General features: G+C 56.4%; 1 protein-coding gene across 3 annotated transcripts in view; it reads left to right on the top strand.

Moving 5' to 3' along the window:
- EPHB2 (EPH receptor B2) overlaps window positions 1-18,546 on the top strand; it is a 144,942-nt gene that overhangs the window by 33,109 nt on the left and 93,287 nt on the right. For all 3 annotated transcript variants that reach the window (XM_058039501.1, XM_058039502.1, XM_058039503.1), the window contains exons 2-3: window positions 11,785-11,849; window positions 16,015-16,699. In XM_058039501.1, the coding sequence (XP_057895484.1) occupies window positions 11,785-11,849; window positions 16,015-16,699 (750 nt within the window). The remainder of the gene's footprint in view (window positions 1-11,784; window positions 11,850-16,014; window positions 16,700-18,546) is intronic.

An 18,546-nucleotide genomic window follows, 5' to 3' on the forward strand; every position in this document is an offset into this window, starting at 1 on the left:
GTGTCAGGTGGATCCAGAGAGCCAGTGTGTGTGACAGAGGGCATCCTTGCTCACCCCATGCTCGGGTTTGGGGGTGTGCACAAGGGGGCTGGGCTCTGCGTGGCACCAGCAGTGCCAGAGGGGCAGGAGCATGCACAGGCTGTGGTGTTTGGGTGCCCGGGTTAAAGTGGCACGAGCCCAGAGGTGTTTGCTGCTTGCTGTTTGCTGGGAACCCTGATGCTGGGTCCCTGGTGCCTGTGGCACTGCCTGTCCCTGCCTGTCCCTGCAGTGCCACCCCGTCCCCACAACGATCCTGGGCTCTGTCACGCTCTCCTTGCAGGGTGCCTGGGCTCAGGGCTGTGTGGAGCAGCTGGCTGGGCTGCAGGCAGGGGCTGCCTCCAGCTGTGGGACAGCAGTGCTGGCTCCAGCTGTGGCCATCATCCCTCTGCTCTGGGGCGCCTGCTGCTGCTCTGCAGAGACCTGGCCACAGGGGAAGTTGCCCAGGTTAATCCGAGAAGCTTGGCTGCACCATATTGTTGACATCTTATTGTATTTCATATTTCTGGAGTCCCATACTCTTGTTATGATATTCTTAAAGTCCACACCTTCTAGCTGGTTTTCTACCATGTAGCTCTTCTCTGCTGTGCAGCTCCTCATGGCTTCACAGGGGCTCCTTCTGGGCTCTCGACCCACCCCCTTTTATCCCAGTGGCCTTCATGAGCTACAGCTGCTGCCCAACCAAGGACCCCGCAGCTGTAGCTCATCCAGAGCAACAGGACCCACCTATCCAATACATAGCACTCTCACTACAGCACCAGGGACTCATCCTGCTCTTTAATTCTTCTCCTCTGGCCCCTGGTGCTGCTTCCCCCCTCTGGTGGCTCTGGGTGGCCCGGGCAGGGCTGTGGAGCACAGCTGTGTCACTGCAGGGCGGTGGGGCTGTGGCTGCAGCTCTGGCTGCTTGGAGATAACATCTTTCCCTGTAAATGTTATTATCCTGTATATGTTTGGGCCAGGGAGAGAGGGGGGTCACCATCTGTGTTTTCCAATAAAAGCAAATTAAAATTGAAGCCCATTAAGGGTAGCTCAGTTGGGATTCTGAGCAGGACTCTGGAGCCTGCTGGGAGCGAGTTGCTTGCAGCCTGTGCCACCAAGCAGGGTGACAAAACCTCATTTAGTATCAGCAGTGCCGGGAGGTGGCACTGGCTGTGCTCCCTGTCCCCACTGTGGGTGGGGGTGGCCCCAAGGAAAAGAGGGACAGAGCTGGCCACAAAGCCATGCCCTGGGTTTGTGTCACCCCAAGCCATGCCCTGGGTTTGTGTCATCCCAAGCCATGCTCTGGGTTTGTGTCACCCCAAGCCATGCCCTCGGTTTGTGTCACCCCAAGCCGTGCCCTGTGTTTTTGTCACCCCTCTGGTCCCCTGCGTGCTCCTCACATCAGATGATGGCCAGGGCTTGGTGAGGAAAGGGATGATGTTGTCCAAGAGCCAAACATGTGCTCCTTACCCAGGGATGCTCTGCAGCCTCCAGGCTGCATCCCAGCTCTCCTGAGGCCACCTGTGCCTGGGAGCACAGGGCAGTGGCTCTGGGAATACAGGATGCTGTGTCCAGGATACAGGAGAGTGGCTGTGGGTGCCAAAGGGGGCTGGGCAGTGCTGCCCTGCACCCTGGGCATTGCACCCTGTCCCAGTGGCTGCAGGGCACAGTGGTGGGAGCAGGCCATTGTGTTATACAGCTGCTCTTTGGCAGGATGCTGCAGCCAGGAGCTGCACAGGGCACCTGCTCCTGCACACCAGTGACAGTGGCTGTGCTTGGGCATAGTGGTGACACCAATGTCCATCCCCCGTGGGGTGGCTGTGCCACACTCAGCTGGACCAGAGCACTGAGTAGTGGCTGATGGTTCCTTTGGGGCTGGGGCACCTTTAGAAGGAACTTCTGGGTATGGGACTCCAACCCCCCAGAGCACCCCTGTATCCATCCCCAGGAGAGGAACAGAGGCCTGGAGGCTCTCAGAAGGGACATGGCCCTGTTCCATCCTCTTGGAAAAAGGCTTACTGGGGAATTCAGTCTCTGCTGGGCCTGGATGGGACTGGATGCCACAGTTTACCCTGGGACTCCCTCCCTCAGGGTATCTCCCAGCCCATGGGCACAGTGCCACCACGGAGAGCCAGCAGCAGTGACAGCAGCAGTGGCTGTTAAACGCCTTCAGCTGTGTCTCCTCTGTGTGGCTCCTGCATTCCCAGCAGCAGCAGGAGGGCCTCTGCCTGCTGCCATTTGGCATCTGCATTGTCTCCTCCCAGCAGCCTGCCCTTGCCTGAACTCAGACCACCTCCAAGTCCCAGCTCCTTTTGGGACAGATGCTGCCCCAGAGAGCTCTGGTGGGCTTTTCCTGCTTCTGCTGACCTGTGGAGCAGCTGGTGTGGGGAAACTGGGACAGACAGGATGAATCTGCACCTATGAGTGGAATAATGTGGCAGCTGGGTGGAGAGTGGTTCTGCCTCACATCCAGCCTCTCCTGCTTCTTCAGCAGGGGCTGAGAGGTCACAAAATCAGAATTCCCTTCTGAAACCTGGAGCTCTCATTCTCCTGGCAGGCAGGCAGGTGAGAGGGACGATGCTGGGTGGGTCACTGAGTGCTTGGAAAGCAGGACACGTGCTGGGGTGGCCTGCAGGACCCCATGGGCTGTTGAGTTTGGCTTCTCCTTGCTTTGAGCTTTCCAGCAGTGCAGCACCCTGGAGGGCAGTGCTTGCACAGCCAGGCCTTCACAGTGAGAGGAGGAGCTGGGCAGAGGGTCTGGAAGCTGCTGGATTGGGGCTGTGGCCGTGCTCAGCCCTGGCTCCTGGCTCACCCTGTGGCATTACCCCCATGGCCAGGGGCAGCTCTGCCCCAAGCCCAGCTTTCTGTATTTTCTGGTCTAGCAAGGCTGGGGGCTAAAGACCAGTGGTTTCCTTCTGCACAGCAATATCAGCCCTGGGTTTGGTTCCCTGAGAATGGTCCAGACAAGGTGTGGGCAATCAGAGTAAGGGAGGGATTTTGGTAGGAATGGGAAAGCATAGCCCAGCTCATGGCATTTCCCTCGTGGAAATGCAGGGGGAGTTCCTCCTGGGATTGCTGCAATGCTGTGCCAAGGACAGGGCACTGGGGCCATCCCCTTGTTTGACACCAGTCCTGAACCCTAGTGTCACCCAGTGACTGGGTGAGAGTGACCCAGCAGGTTCTGCTGAGCCCCACCAGCTTCCATCCCCTGCTGCCCCCTGCCTCTGGGGCTGGCTCCTGCCTCCCAGGGCTTGCAGGAGCTGTGACTGATGTCCTAGGGAGCTGAGGAGCCAGGAAGGCTCCATGACTCCCCCAGGCTGAGGACATCTTACCCCTGTCAGTGCTGTGTGGTATCTCTGGGGTCAGCTCTCGCTGCTCCATGGACTGTCAGCCTGCATCCTGCTTGGCAGGTCAGAGGTGGAGATGATGGACATCATCCTAATCCTTAGGTCTCTGAGTCTGGCTGGACCTACTTTTTTTTTACAGGTGTGTCCTGGAGGGGCTTAAAATTGGCTGGTCAGAGGAAAATACTCCAAGTGGGTTATTTTTCCTTCCTTTTCCAGGGAAGGGCACTGAATGACCAGGTACTCAGTGCTGGCTTCCCAGCACCAGGAGCATGACCGGCTGTGCCTGACCTCGGGGTGCCCTTTGGGGGGAGTGGGGCGTGTTGGGGTCCCCATCCCAGCTCAGTCAGCCTCCTCTTCTCTCTCGCCATCCATCTCTGTCCCCCTTGGGGTGTGAGTGGATCCCTGAGTGCAGCATCCCGAGGATGCTGTGCCCTGCTCACAATGCAGGGAGCTGTTCCCGCGCCAGGGCTCGGCCGGGGGGTGTTGGGTTTCAGCTCGTTCCGCTGGCCCCCGGCCAGGCAAAGCAAAGCTCGGGGCTGCAGGGAAGGGCCACTGGCTTTGCTCGGCCCCTCTCAGCTCCCGCTGGCAAAAATATCATCATCAGGCTCCAGGAAAGCACAGGAGGCAGAGAGGGGCCTTTCAGCGTGGGGAAGGACAGAGATCTGTGCTGAGGGCTCCTGGGGCAGGGACAGACGGGTTTCTCATTAGCCACCCCCTGCCCGGGGATGTGGGGGCTGTGCCTGAGGCCAGGGTGGGTACAGGTTCCTGATGCTCATGTTCCTGCATGGAGGAGCTCATCCTGACCTGTGGTGTCTCCAGTGCAGATCCTGGTCTTGCTCCCCTTGCCTGGGCTCTAACACTGTGTGTCCCTCCAGCCTGGAGCTGATGAGTGTTTTAGGTGGGTTCCAGGTCAACTAAGGGACATGGTGACATGGAATGACCTCCCACTCTCTCTGCCTTAGGATGACTTTGCTCCCAGCCCGTCAGAGTGAGCTGGAAGCTTCTTGCCTGCTTTGCACATCCAGCACTGGCCACCGCTGATGTGGTCATGGGTTCACGAGAAGCTTGCTCCCTGTGTTGATAGTGTTGGACCAGGATTCCAATCCTGGCAAGTGTCCTACCCTGAGAGAGGAGCTTTCGTGAGGAGTGAAAGCGGAAGGGAAAAAGTTGTGGGTGGAAAAATGAGGGTGGAGGCTCCAGCTATCTGTGGGGCTATTTATTTGCCCAGCTGTTTCTTTATCTGGATGAGCTTGGAGCCTGTGAATGTGAAGCATTTGCCAGGACTTCTGAGAAGCTCAGGTCCAGATACTCCAAATTGGTCTGAATTGGCAAAACTCCATGGAAGTTGTTTTTCCGGATGGAGAGGAGTGTGTCTGCCACATGCACAGCTCCTCTGTTAATCCTTCCACCTCCAGCCTGTGCCCCTGTCCCTTGGTCCTGCTGCCCTCCATCCCCACTCCTGGCCAGCCCGTCCTGCTGCCACCAGGACCCAGCATGATCCCACACTTGCCCTCCCCTCCCAGTTCTGTCCAGATGGGAAAAGCTGCTGCAGCTGAGAACCCCTCACTCATCTCACTTGTGGCTGAGCAGCAGGAAAACCATGTGGAAGCACAGGAACCCCCACCCAGCATTGTCACAGCAGATCCTCTGCATGACACTGTCTTAGCGTGGCTTGGAGCACCTGGCAGTGGTGGGGTGGGGCTGATGGTGTGGCTGGAGATGCCAAGTGTCCCTCCAGAGCCATGGTGTGCCCTCAGAGCAGGCAGCAGTGCTGGGGAAGCTGCTCAGAGCAAACATCTCCACAGTGAGAGGCACGGGCACTGGTCCCCGGGTGTCCCGTGGGGAGCAGCGCGGTTCCCCGTGGGAAGTGGGCCAGAGCTGTGTCTGCTGGTGTGGAGCAGCTGCAGATTTATTTAGAATGCTGTGGGCAGCATGTGGAGCTGCAGATAAACACACGGGAGGGGAGAACAGAAGCAACAGCACTGAGGAGACGCTGCTGTGCAGGGAGGGCCGCGCTGAGCTGCAGCTATCGCAGCCTCCAGCGGTGGGCCAGGGGCCAGGCTCCCCCCCCTGCCACTCCCACGTGGCTTTGCTTCATGTCCTGGGTGCCTCGGGGACCTTCATGAGGCTGCCAAGGCATCAGCCTCTCACCCTGTTGTCTGGTGCTGCCAGACCAACAGGATGGCACCGTGAAAGTGGCTGTGACAGTGAGTGAAGTTGCCAAGGTGGTGGTCAAGGCATTAACAGCTGGCCTTGGTGTTGCCCATGGTGGAATTGGTCTGTGTTTTTTGTCCCCAGCACAGGAGCTGGTCCTGTATGTGCCCCTGTGCTTGTATGAGCGTGGAGCAGCCCCAGGCAGGAGCAGGGAAGCTGCTGGGGGCGGTGTGGCTGTGACACCATGGTCACCCTGGGCACAGGAGTGGCAGGGCCAGGGCAGCCCGGTGGATCTGCAGGTGGAGGAGCTGCCTCAGTGGATGGTGAGTTCCCATGCCTTGGGGCCTATCACACTTTGTGTGGAGCTCACACCTGTGGCAGAACTTTGTCCAAATGATGTCCCCGGGCCTGGAGTCACCTGTCACTCAGAACTGTCCATGAGCATCCAGAACTGGTTGCCCAGAGAGGTTGCCCAGACTCCCCATCCCTGGCAGTGCCCAAGGCCAGGTTGGACAGGGCTTGGAGCAAGCTGGGATAGTGGCAGGTGTCCCTGCCCGTGGCAGGGGGTGGAAGGAGCTGAGCTTTAAGGTCCCATTCAAACCAAACTCCTCTGGGATTCTGTGATTCATCCAAGATCCTCACAGAGCTGCTGATGTCATTGCAAAGCCTCTCCTGGTGATTTTTGAGCAGTCTTGGGATTTCAAAGAGGTCCCAGCTGACTGGAAGTCAGCGAACGTTGTCCTAATTTTCAAGAAGGGCAAGAAGGAGGACCCTAGAAACTACAGGCCTGTCGGTTTCACTTCATTGCCTGGTAAAATCAAGGGAGAGCATTATTCTGAGAAGTGTTGAAAAACACCTGGAGGACAATGTAGGCATTGGTCACAGCCAGCATGGCTTCATGAGGGAAAGCCCTGCTTATCAAACCTGATTTCCTTCTCTGACTGGGTAAACCCACCTGGTTGATCAAGGGAAGCCAGGTGATGGAATCTTTACTGATTTCAGCAAAGCTTTTGATACAGTCTATCACAGGATCCTTCTGGACAACCTGCCCAGCCCCCAGCCAGATAAACACATCATGTAATGGGTGAGAAACTGGGGGTCAGGCACAGTGGGTGACAGTGACTGGGGTGACATCAGACTGGTGACCTGTCACTGCAGGGCTTTGTCATTGCCCTGCATTCTTCAGCATCCAATGACTTGGACACAGGACTGGCAGGAATATGAGGCAAGTTCACAGAGGATACGAAACCGGGAAGAGCTGTTGCCTCCCTCAAAGGCAGGGAGGCCCTGCAGAGAGACCTCAACAAAACAGAGGATGCGCCATCACCAACCGTGTGAAGTTCAACAAGAGAAAGTGCCAGATTCTTTACTGGGGATGGGGCAGCCCTGGGTGTGTGGGTGGAGCAGGCAACAAGAGGCTGGAGAGCAGCTGCAGGAAGGGACCTGGGGTCCTGGTCAATGGATCTGAGTCAGCAGTGCCCTGGCAGCCAGGAGGGCCACCCGTGTCCTGGGGGACATCAGGGAGAGCATGGCCAGCCAGGCAAGGGAGGGGACTGTCCTGCTGTGCCCTGCACTGGGGCAGCCTCACCTCGAGTGCTGGAGCAGATTTGGGCACCACAAAGTAAGAAAGATAACTATAGAGTGTGTCCAAAGGAGGGCCATGGCAATGGTGGAGGGCCTTGAGCAGAAGCTGTGTAAGGAGCTGCTGAGGGCACTTGGTCTGTTCAGCCTGGAGGAGACTGGAAGAGACCTCATTGTGCTCTTCAACATCCTCCTGAAGGGCAGCAGAGGAGCAGGTACCAATCTCTTCACTCTGGTGAGCAGTGACAGGACTTGAGGAAATGTCTGGAGCTGAGTCAGAGGAGGTTTAGGCTGTATATTAGAGGAAGGTTTTTCAGCCAGAGGTTGGTTGGGCACTGAACAGGCTCCCCAGGACAGTGGTCACAAGCCTGTCTGAGTTCAGGGAGTGTTTTGACAGCACCCTGAGACAGGCTGGGGGTGTTGGGGTTCCCTGTACAAGGCCAGGAGTTGGATTCCATGGTCTTTGTGGGTCCCTTCCAGCTCAGCCTATTCTATGATTCTATAATTCTAGGTTGGACAGGGCCTGGAGCAGCCTGGGACAGTGGAAGGTGCCCCTGCCCATGCAGCTGGATGAGTTTTAAGGTCCCTCCCAAACCATTCTGTGGTTTCATGGTTCTGATTCACATCCCCTTGTGCTGACCCTGCAGGGTCACTGTGCTTCGTGGGGACCAGTTATTCCCAATTTTCTATAATTCAGGTGCTCTCTGCTCAGTGTAACCCCATCTCCAAAAGGATTTCAGCCTGGGCAGCAGCTTGGTGCAAAAACTGCCCCAGAAGGGGCACATTGGGGTGTTGGAGCTGTGTGTGATGGGGACCACAGCCCTGGCACCCCCTGCACTGTGAAAGGTGATAGACAGGAGTCTCAAACAGGAACCAGGTTTAGGGAGGAAGAAGAAGGAAGCTGAGCTAATTTAGCTGTCTTGGAGATGGATCATTTGCCACCCGTGAGCACCACAAGAGAGAAGAATTTTGGACTGCAGAGTCTTTGTAAAAGGAAAAGGAAATCCAATAGCTGGCAGCTAAATGGTGTAAATCCAGACTAAAATTAATGGAATATCTGGTGTTTTTTATGGGAAGATAATTTGCCATTGGAAAAACTTGCTTAAAACCTGCAAATTTCTTCTCCTCCTTCTCTCTGGGCCAGCCAGAGTGGATGCAGAGCTCCAAGGAGATCCTTCAGCTGAGGATGAGGGGGTGGGAGCAGTGGTGTACTGAGCACGACATTTCCACTGCACCGAGTTTTCATTAAATAAAAGGCTTTTTAAAATGCAAAATGCTTCAAAATATGAACTTTGTTTGGGGAATTATTTGTAATGACTTAGAATATATCTTGTTTTCCGTTTTAGTCACTGCTATTAATGTACTTACTATCCACCACTGTCATTGATAGTTAAGATAAAGTAACAAATTCAGGGGGTTTTTTAAGCTTCTTGCTAGCACTGTGTGAAAAATGCTGTTTTCATTTCAGATCAAACGCCACTGGTGTTTTAATGAAAAAGCAAGATCCTCTGATAAAGTAAACACTATTATTGGCCTATGTAAACAAATACTCAGTTTAAAAAGAAATTTTGTAAATTTGACCCACAACATTTCGGGATTAGCTGTTTTCCAGAACTCTTCTTAGTGGGAAAAATTGAAAAGAACTACTTTTTGCTTTTTACTCTTGGAATAAAACCAAATTTCGAAATCCTGGTTTCCTGTGAACTGGAAACCGCTGGCTGGAAGCAGGAGTAATGAACAAGCCACAGTCTGAGGAGGATTTACTGCCAGGAGTAGGTGCAGGGAGCACAGTGCTGCCCAGGCACTTTTTGGGGTGCCAGTGGGAGCAGGAGGTCACATGCATGGAGCAGTTTCACCTCTGCATCCAGGCCTGGCTCTTCAGTGATGGATCTGCTCAAGGCTGAGCTTTTCTTCCTTTGTTTTTGTTCAATGGAGTGAAAGTGGAGAAGGTGGAGGTGCTCCTGGGGGGTTTGTGGCAGTGTGCTTGTTTTTCTGGTGGGGAGAAGCACAGCAGAAGGACATGGTTACACCCATAGCTCTCCATTCCCATTCTGGGACCACCCTTGGCAGTGTCCAGAGCCAGGCTGGATGGAGCTTGTAGCAGCCTGGGATAGTGGGACGTGTCCCTGCCCATGGCAGGAGGGTGGGACTGGATGGTCTTGAAGGTCCCTCCCAACCCCAACCATTCTGGGACTCCTGGTGTGCATGGGATGTACACTTCCCAGCATCCCTGCAAGTGCACCTGGCACCCCCAGGGCAAGTGCTGAAATCAGGGGCAGATTCCCATTGTCCCTGCAGGGCAGAGGGACAGAATTTCCCCTCTGGGCATGACCATGGTCTCAGCACAGAGTCACTGGCCATGTGCTGCCCTGTGCAGTGTGTCCCACCACCCTCCCCTCATGTCCAGCCTTGGTGTTTTGAGGCCTTTGGGCAGAATTTCTAAACTGCATTTCCTAAACTCAGGAATATTGTCCTATTTTCTTAAACTGTCAGCGTTGGGTGTGGTGCAGAAAAATCCCTGTATTGCCATGAGCATGTGGCTGCAGACCTGGAGGAACAGAGAGTTACCCAGACTCTGGAAGCCCCTCATGGAAGTGTCCAAAAAAGGCTTTTGAGCACTCCCTGGGAAGTGCTAAAGGAGTGAGTAGATGTGGTTATTAGAGACATGGTTTGGTGCAGAGCATGGCAGTGCTGCAGTAATGGTTGCACTCAATGATGTTAGCTGGCTTTTTGAGCCATTATTGGAAAAAATAGCTCCCAATATTACCATTAGATTGTGCCTGGGCCAGTCTGACCCTCGCTGCTGGGCCAAAGGCAGCAACTGCGGTGTGTCACCCCAGAGATACCTTGGCTTGCTGGAGATTGCAGCTGGGCACTGAACAAGTCCAGGCTTGTTAGGAACCCCGTTTACCTCAGGAGGAATAGCTTCAGGCGATGGTGAAGAGAAAAAGGAGAGGATTCTGCTGGAGGGTTTAATGTCCAGAGGTTTATTCCATGGTTACAGAGGTCTGAACATGAGGAACTGCTCCAACAGAACCTCGGCCGCATGGTCTGATCACCTTTTTAAGCTCAGGGACAGGGGGAGGGGAGGTACAGGTGAGCCGCCAACCAGGTGAGAGGGGCAGGGTCTCAGGGGAAGATGACACCCAGACAGGCCAATGACCTCTGGGCATAGGGGCATCCTTTGAACTTGACCAACCACACGACGCCTTGCTGGAATGTTCAGCCTGATTGACAGGACTCACTCAGCATGGGGGCAAGGGGGAAGGGAGAGAGGCATAGGCACACCTGGGGAAGGGACCTGGAAGGCCAAAATGGGACATTACAGCACACCACAACAAGCCATGATTCCAAGTGTCTGTCCCATTGATTTGTGATGGGGCTGGCTGGCACCCTCACCTGCTCATGTTGGCCCAGATATTGGGGTGCCATAACCTGAGCAGCCCCCAGTGCCATCAGTGGAGTTAAACCAACCTACAGCTATTGGGGATGAAAAGAGCTCCAGTGTTGGAGCGTCACGAGCTGCAGGAAGGGTGAGGAGGCTTTGCTGTTGCCTGGCTTAGCAGGACTTGTCTGTGCTGGTTGGTGGTAGCATCACCTGACCTATTTCAACCCAAATCATCTGGAAAACCAGCTTTAACAGTGGTTTAATTTTTTAGTACTTTTAAGTCCTAAAAGTGCTGTTCCTCCCCACATCCTACTGCATCTCAGAGGATTCTCCCTACTGTGCAAAGTGCTGAGAAAAAAAATATCCTGCTTTTGGGAAAGGAAACTAGAAGGTGATGGAGGATCCCTGCCCAGGCTGCTCCCCATCTGCAGCGGTAGAACTGGGCTGGGGGTACCTGGATTTGGAATTGAGAGGAGGAAAACCCAGCTTGGCTGATGGATGGAAGAGTCCCCATTCATAACAGGAGACATTGCCTGGGCTGGGCACCTTGAGGTCCCACCTCAAATCCTGGGGTCACTTGTTGGTCCCTAATGAAAATCTAAGACATGGAGGGGCTGGAGCGTGTCCAGGGAAGGGAATGGAGCTGGGAAAGGGGCTGGAGCACCAGGAGCAGCTGAGGGAGCTGGGAAGGGGCTCAGCCTGGAGCAAAGGAGGCCAGGAGGGACCTTGTGGCTCTGCACAGCTCCTGACAGGAGGGCACAGCCAGGGGTTGGGCTGTGCTCCCAAGGAGCAAGAGACAGAACAAGAGGAAACAGCCTCAAGCTGTGCCAGGGGAGGTTTAGATTGGATATCAGGGAAAGTTCTTTCATGGGAAGGATGGTCAGGCATTGGCCCAGGGCAGTGGTGAAATCACCATCCCTGGAGATGGTAAAAGATGGTAAAAAATGTGTGGATGTGGCACTTGTGAACAAGTGGTTGGCAAGTGGTTAATGATGGTTTAATGATGAACATTGTTTGGTGCTGGGTTGATGGTTGCGCGTGATGATCTCGGAGGTCAGTTCCAACCCTAACATTTTTTGATTCCAAGATTCTGCATGGGGGCCAGGGAGCAGTGGGCAGTGGGTGGGGAGCAGCTGGGTGGAAGGACCAGTGCCTGGGTCCCCTGGCTGAGATGTGGCCAGAGGGCTCAGTGTGGGGTGGGCTCCAGCCCTGCAGCCCTGGGCTAGCTCCTCTCCACCTTTCTCCCTGTCTCCATCTTCATCAGCAGCCAGTGACTCCTTGTTTCCCTTCCTTCCACAGAGACACTGATGGACTCCACCACGGCGACAGCAGAGCTGGGCTGGACGGTGCATCCTCCCTCAGGGGTAAGGCATCACCTGACAGGGACCTGCAGCTGCTCTGGGGTCTCTTCTGCACATGAACGTGGCAGGCTTGGCCCAAGAACAGTCAGGCACTGATGCAAAGTGCCTTGGCCATGTGGAAAGAGCATAGTTGAGGTTTCCAGTAGTTTTCTAGGAGATGATACTCCAAAAAATACCCCAGTGTTGGTGGGATGTAGTTCCCACCCTTGGTGCTAGAGGAATCACAGTCTCCATGGAGCTGGCATGCAGCCACCTAAAAATGAGGAGAGGAAGAAAAAATATGCCAAGGCCACCATCATTTGTCCCCAGTGTCTCAGTTGTTATTCCATTGCCTGTCACTTGTAGCAGGATGAGGGCATTAGGCTCAGGTCCTGAGAGGACTGGCATCCCACAGAGAGATGTTTTGCTGGCTCAGCAGAACTACTTGTCTTCTTTACCAGGGCCAGGTGTACCCTGAAACATGTTCAAAGACCACCTTGAAGAAACTCCTATAAAGAAGAGCTTGGGCAAGGCAGTGCATCAGGTTCATCTCCCAGAGGGTGCAGGCACTGTCCAGGCTCCCAGGGAATGGGCACAGCCCCAGAAGCATTTGGGCAATGCTCCCAGGGATGCACAGGTGGGATTGCTGGGATGTCTGGGCAGGGCCAGGAGTGGGACTCGGTGATTCCCGTGGGTCCCTCCCACCTCAGAGCATTCTGTGACTCTGTGATTTCTGCACCCTTCTGCTCACGGGAGAAACCCAGAGTGGAGCCACCTCTGTGTCCCACGTGGGGCATCAAGGTGCTTCAGAGCATCCTGCCCACCTCTGGCTGTGGTAACCAGCAGCAGCTACAGTGTCCCAACCCCCCAGACCTGTCCCCTTGCACCTGGGTGGCTCAATCCAGCCTGGCCAAAGCCTGGAGATGCTTCCATGCCCCGTGTATGGCAGCGGTGGCTCGGGCTCCATCCTGCCTTCCATCCACCCTCTGCAGGGGCTGGATGAAGACGTTTCTGTGGCCCTCACCCCCAGGCTGACAGCATGCCCCTGGTCTGAGCCGACTTGGCAGGAGAAAAGAGCGAGCCCAGAGCAGCCTTGTCTGGAGATTAAACCGAGCAGCGCAGCGTGGCCGCGGTGCCGCGCCAGGCACGGGCGCTGCCCGTCACCATGAGAAAGGGCAGAGCCGCCCGGCCCCGCCAGTGCCCGCCGAGGGGGATGACGGGCACACAATGCAGGGGAGAAGAGGTCAAGTCTCTTTCTCTCGTGGCCCAGCCTTTCTTGTTTGCGGTGTTTCCATATGTGAAGCACGCCCTGCTCCCGCTCCCCGGCGCGGCCGTAATGAGGCCGGGGCCTGCTGGAAGCCTCTCCCCGGTTATTGTGCTGCTGCCTTCCTTTGAGCTCCCGGCATGTTAATTAGAGAGCCAAGAGAAAGGGAGAGGCTTCTAATTAAGCGTCGAGGAAGCGCAGGGGCTGGTGCACGGGGGTGACTTTCTCTCCCATCTGGGGAAAGGGAAGTCTGGAGCCAGCCACTCGCTGTGGCAGGGATGTGGGGGGATGCTGGCGGTGCCGAGCCCGGCCCCCGGGGCGCTCCCAGGTCCCCCATCAGGGTGGAGATGCCCGTCTGGACAGTGCCATGCAGTGCCAGGGGTTGGTGGGATCGCCTCCTGTCTCCACCTGTGAGCAGGGCCCTGAGGGGGGATATGGGCACATCGTGTCCTGCTCTGGGTTCATCGTGGGTGACAATTCTGCAGTGCCTTCGTGGCCTCGTGTCCACGGGCAGGACAAGGCAGTGCATCCCACTCAGAGGTGGCTGGTCAGGTTGGATGCAACCAGCATCACCTGGAAGACAGAAGCTGCCATGTGCTCCTTTTTGGGGATTATTACAGACCCCAAAGGCCAAACAGTTGCTTTATGTCTGGCTCTGAAACTCTTGTGCCATTCATACAGGTCCCCAAGCCCTGCCTCTGGCATCTGCTGTGGATCCCAAGGCCTGGAGACCCTCATTCCACTATGTGCTGCTCCTGCCTGACCAAGGCTGAGCTCTCTGGGCTCGTGTCCTTACCCTCCCTGGGGGCTGGGCAGATGTGGGTGGGGGTCCCTTGGTCTTGGTAGCTGCCAGGGTGGGTGTCTGGAGTGGTCCAGGTGAGGGAGAGCCACATCAGAGGCAGGGCAAGGGAAGGAATTGCTTCCACATGCCTTGTCCTTGATTCCCCCACTCCCCTCCCAACCAGTGCCCTGAAAAGCAGGGAGATCCTGCAATTTTCCACTAACACACCAAATTTATTTCTGGAAAACAAAGCAAATGCTCCGGCTGTGTTTTGCGAGGATGCTCCTCTTGTCCCCCAGCCCTGGCAGCAGATTTACAGCTACTGCCAATCTGAAGTGGTTGGAGCTGTTGGGGATCTTCCCTGACAGCCTTCTGTTGGGCTGTGAGCCTTGATGTGCTAGGAGCAATCTGTCTCCCATCTCCTGAGCCTCCTTCCCCAGTCCTGGGTGCCCTTGTGAGGCCATTTACAACCTGAGGGGCTGGGGATGCTCTGCTCCTGCAGGATTTTCCCTGGATTTGGTCCTGGCACTGGTGCTGGATCTGGGCTGTGCTGCTGCCCTGCCCTGGGTGTTGTGATCCTGCATCCTGGGCAGGGTTGTGCTTGGGGTGTAACATCCATGGGAAACAGCTCGGCTTCCACTTGAGCAGGTTTCTGAACAAATTCAGAAGGAGCAGTTCCAGCTGGATGGGACTGTGTCAGATGCCAGCAGGATTCCGGTCCCTGTTGCCAGCATCACACAGGTGCCCTGGGTGGGGATGGGACTGCAGGGAGATGCTCTGCACTCTGGCAGGGGCTGGGCAGGAGGAGATGCTCTCTCAGCTGAGGGTTCTCCTCCCACAAAGACCCTTCCCTGTTGGTGCTCCCCTCAGAGGAGCAGGGGCCAGTTACAGGCTGCAGCTCATGCCCTGCATCCCCCTCTAAATGTCCCCATCCTACACAGAATGGAGACAACAAGAACTGGAGGATTTGGGAAAAAAACAGCCTGGGAAAAGGGCAGAGAGCTGGAGAAGGCCAGATGATGTCACAGCAGCCCTGAGCTCTGTGGGGACCCAAGGGGACAGCAGGAGCTCTGTCAGGGGGGTTTAGACTGCATGTTAGGAAAGGTTCTTGCCCCAGAGGGTGCAGGCACTGCCCAGGCTCCCCAGGGAATGGACACAGCCCCAAGGCTGCCAGAGCTCCAGGAGTGTTTGGACACCACTCTCAAGCACAGGGTGGGATTGTTGGGGTGACTGTACAGGGCCATGAGGTTGACTTGATGATCCTTGTGGGTCCATTCCAGCTCAGGATGTTCTCTGTAACTCTACAGAGCTTCCTCCAGAGCTGGCAGAGTCAGTCAGCTGGGGAGAGCTGGGCAGAGCTTCCCATGGGGAAATCTGTCAGCTCTGAGCTGTCTTGCTGAGAAGGATGTGGCTGTCATGGCACAGCTCATAGGCATGTCTGCATCCCAGAGGTCCAGTTCAGGACAGCTGGGGTTGGGACCTGAGCACACCTGCTGGAGGAGCCCCAAAGCATTTGACTGGCAAAGGGGCAGGGATGAGGGCTCCAGTGGGACTTACCCAGCACCTCCCTTTTTACGAACATGGCAGGATTGGCCATGGTCCCATCCTGCCTCTGGGAAGAGGCCCTGGCTGCAGCCAGGCAGGAGGTTTTATGGCTTATGAGGAAGCAGGTCCTGTTGCCATGTCTGTAACCATAGTGGACTGGTGGCAATCCCTGTGTTCCTTTGCCAGAGGCACAGCAGTGCAGCACAGCCATGGGCACAGTCCCTAAAAGCCATTTCTGCAGAATAGTGGCCTTGCTGTCCCTCCAGAAGCAGAGAGGCTTGACCCTGAATGCAGGTGTGGAGCATGGTGCTAGGGCCAGCAAGGTGGCCTGAGGGGCCCCTTTGTCTGCACAGTGTGGGGCCTGCCTGGGGCACGGGGTGGGTCAAACCCTGCCCAGGCAGGTACAGGGCACCTGCAGGGGGTGCTGGGAGGAGGTGCTGGGCACTCTGGGACCGCCTGTGGGATGGGGTGGGCACAGAGAGGGGCAGCTGGGGCTGGCAGAGCCTACGTGGCACATGGTGGGGATGGGAGGAGGTGAGCAGGGTGGGGAGCCCCCCTTCAGAGCAGCCCCTGACTCTGTGTGTGTGTCCTGCCCACAGTGGGAAGAGGTGAGTGGGTACGATGAGAACATGAACACCATCCGCACCTACCAGGTGTGCAACGTCTTTGAGTCCAGCCAGAACAACTGGCTCCGCACCAAGTACATCCGCAGGCGAGGAGCACACCGCATCCACGTGGAGATGAAATTCTCTGTCCGGGACTGCAGCAGCATCCCAAATGTCCCAGGCTCCTGTAAGGAGACTTTTAACCTCTACTATTTCGAGTCAGACTTGGACTCGGCCACCAAGACTTTTCCTAACTGGATGGAGAATCCTTGGATGAAGGTGGACACGATCGCTGCTGACGAGAGCTTCTCACAGGTGGACTTAGGTGGACGGGTGATGAAGATCAACACCGAGGTGCGCAGTTTTGGACCCGTCTCCAAGAACGGTTTCTACCTGGCCTTCCAGGACTATGGGGGCTGCATGTCCCTGATTGCCGTCCGTGTCTTCTACCGCAAATGTCCCCGTGTGATCCAGAATGGGGCCGTCTTCCAGGAAACCCTGTCGGGAGCAGAGAGCACCTCGCTGGTGGCAGCCAGGGGCACGTGCATTGCCAATGCAGAGGAGGTGGACGTGCCCATCAAGCTGTACTGCAACGGTGACGGCGAGTGGCTGGTGCCCATTGGCCGCTGCATGTGCCGCGCCGGCTACGAGTCCGTGGAGAACGGGACCGTCTGCAGAGGTAAGCACGGGCTCTGCTCTGCTGGGGGTTTGCATCTGGGATCTGCATGAACCCGAGGGAGGGAGCTCCTTGGGCAGGGGTGGCAGAGGAGCAGTGTGGAGGCTGACTCGTTCCACAGCTGCTCACTTCCTGCCCCAGGCTCATCCGTCCATTGCAGAGGTTGTCCATGACCTCTGGGTCCCCAGAGCCGCTGGGTTCAGGGCTGGCACCTGTTGCTGGTGCCTCTCCAGGTTTTGGAGGCTCACATGTGTGGTGCATGTCACCAATCTGCAATTGCATCCCAAAATACTGGGGCTGTTATGCTGTTGGTTTTGCTGTGTGCTTTGGCATGGACTGAATCTCTTCTTGGATGAGGGGAGTGGGAATGCAGGGTCCCAAAAGGGTGCAGTGGGAGGGAGCAAGTTGTCTACAGTGTTTTCCTGGTGTGTCTACAGTGTTTTCCTGGTGAGGTGCAAATGGCCCAGGGCAGGACATGGTCATGGCCTGTTCAGAGCTGCCTGGCCCCTGTGCTCTTCAACAGCCAGAGGTTTCCTGCCCTATAAATGTTCTGCCTCTGTAGATGTTCTCCTCCCCCACAGATATTCAGAGCAGACTCTGTGAGTGCCTGCTGAGCTCAACTGAGCACCTTGGAGCCAGCCTGGTCCCAGGCCAGCAAGAGGCTCAGCACGCCCTCCCTGAGCTGATGTCTGTGCCCTGTCCAGTCATACATGGGCTTGGGAAGGTTCAGAAAGGAGCTCCTGGGGTTGCTGGGAGGGAGGTGGGGACCCCAGAGCTGTGTGATGGGCACCTGCAGCTGTGCCATGCACGGAGCAAACCGCAGAGTTTGGCAAACAGGATCTTTTTCCCCTGTCCTGGCTGAACCTCCAAATCCCTCTGTGGTTCTGATAGCATTGGCGCACTCCAAGCAGAGCCAGGGCTTCTGAGATCCATTACAGACACGTTGGTGGCCACTGCAGAGCCAAGGGAGGAGCTGTGTCTCCTCTCTTCTGGCTGTGAAGGGTTGGCCAGGAAGAACCAAAGCGTGGGGAAGGCGATGGTAGTGGGAGACAGACACACTGGAGAGGGGAATGGACAATCTGATTGTGCTCAGTAGGGACTGCAGGCTGTATGGTCCCCTTGGAGAGGGCTGCATGTCTGCTGCTGGTGGCTGGGCTGCTCATGCACCAAAATTCAGGTCCTGGTGTGCTGTGGGAATCATTTAATATCCATTATTTCAGCTACTCCATGCTTAGCCACTGAACGCCTCTTCCCACCGAGCTCGGGCAGATCAAGTGTCCTACAGCCTTAGCAGGGATTGGGGATGGGGGCAGCAAGGAAGCGCTGCTGGAAACTGAGCCCGGCTAATCCCTGCCTCGAAGGGCAGACGGGGCTTTTACAACTCCCAAGTGAAGCATCCGTAGCAACACCAGAGAGCCCCAGTGATTCATGGCAGCCTTTCCGTCTCAGCCCGTTTGTTCGCGGAGCAGACCCAGCCCTGCACGGTGCTTTGCTCTGGAGCAGCCGGGGTTTCTCGGGGAGCCCCCCAGTGCCACTGCGGGCCCAGCCGAGGGACAGTCCCCTCACAGGGACCTGCAGAGCCTGTGCCGCAGGGCCGGGGGAGCAGAGCCGGCAGGAGCGGGGGCCGAGGCGGGGGAAGGAGGGAGAGGCCGATCCCCTCTTTGTCTGGCCTGCAGCAGCAGCAGCAGCAGCAGCAGCAGGATTTTGGGAGGTCCGGTACCTCGGCAGCTGTTCCTGCAGCCGGTGCTGGCGAGCGCCGGCCCCGCGCTCCCCGCCCTCATTAATCACGCGGTGGCCGCCAGCCCATCGTCTCCATGGGGCAGCTGGCTCGGGGCTGCCTCCCTTCCCCT

This window comes from Melospiza georgiana, chromosome 22, assembly GCF_028018845.1.
Source record: "Melospiza georgiana isolate bMelGeo1 chromosome 22, bMelGeo1.pri, whole genome shotgun sequence".
Taxonomy (NCBI): domain Eukaryota; kingdom Metazoa; phylum Chordata; class Aves; order Passeriformes; family Passerellidae; genus Melospiza; species Melospiza georgiana.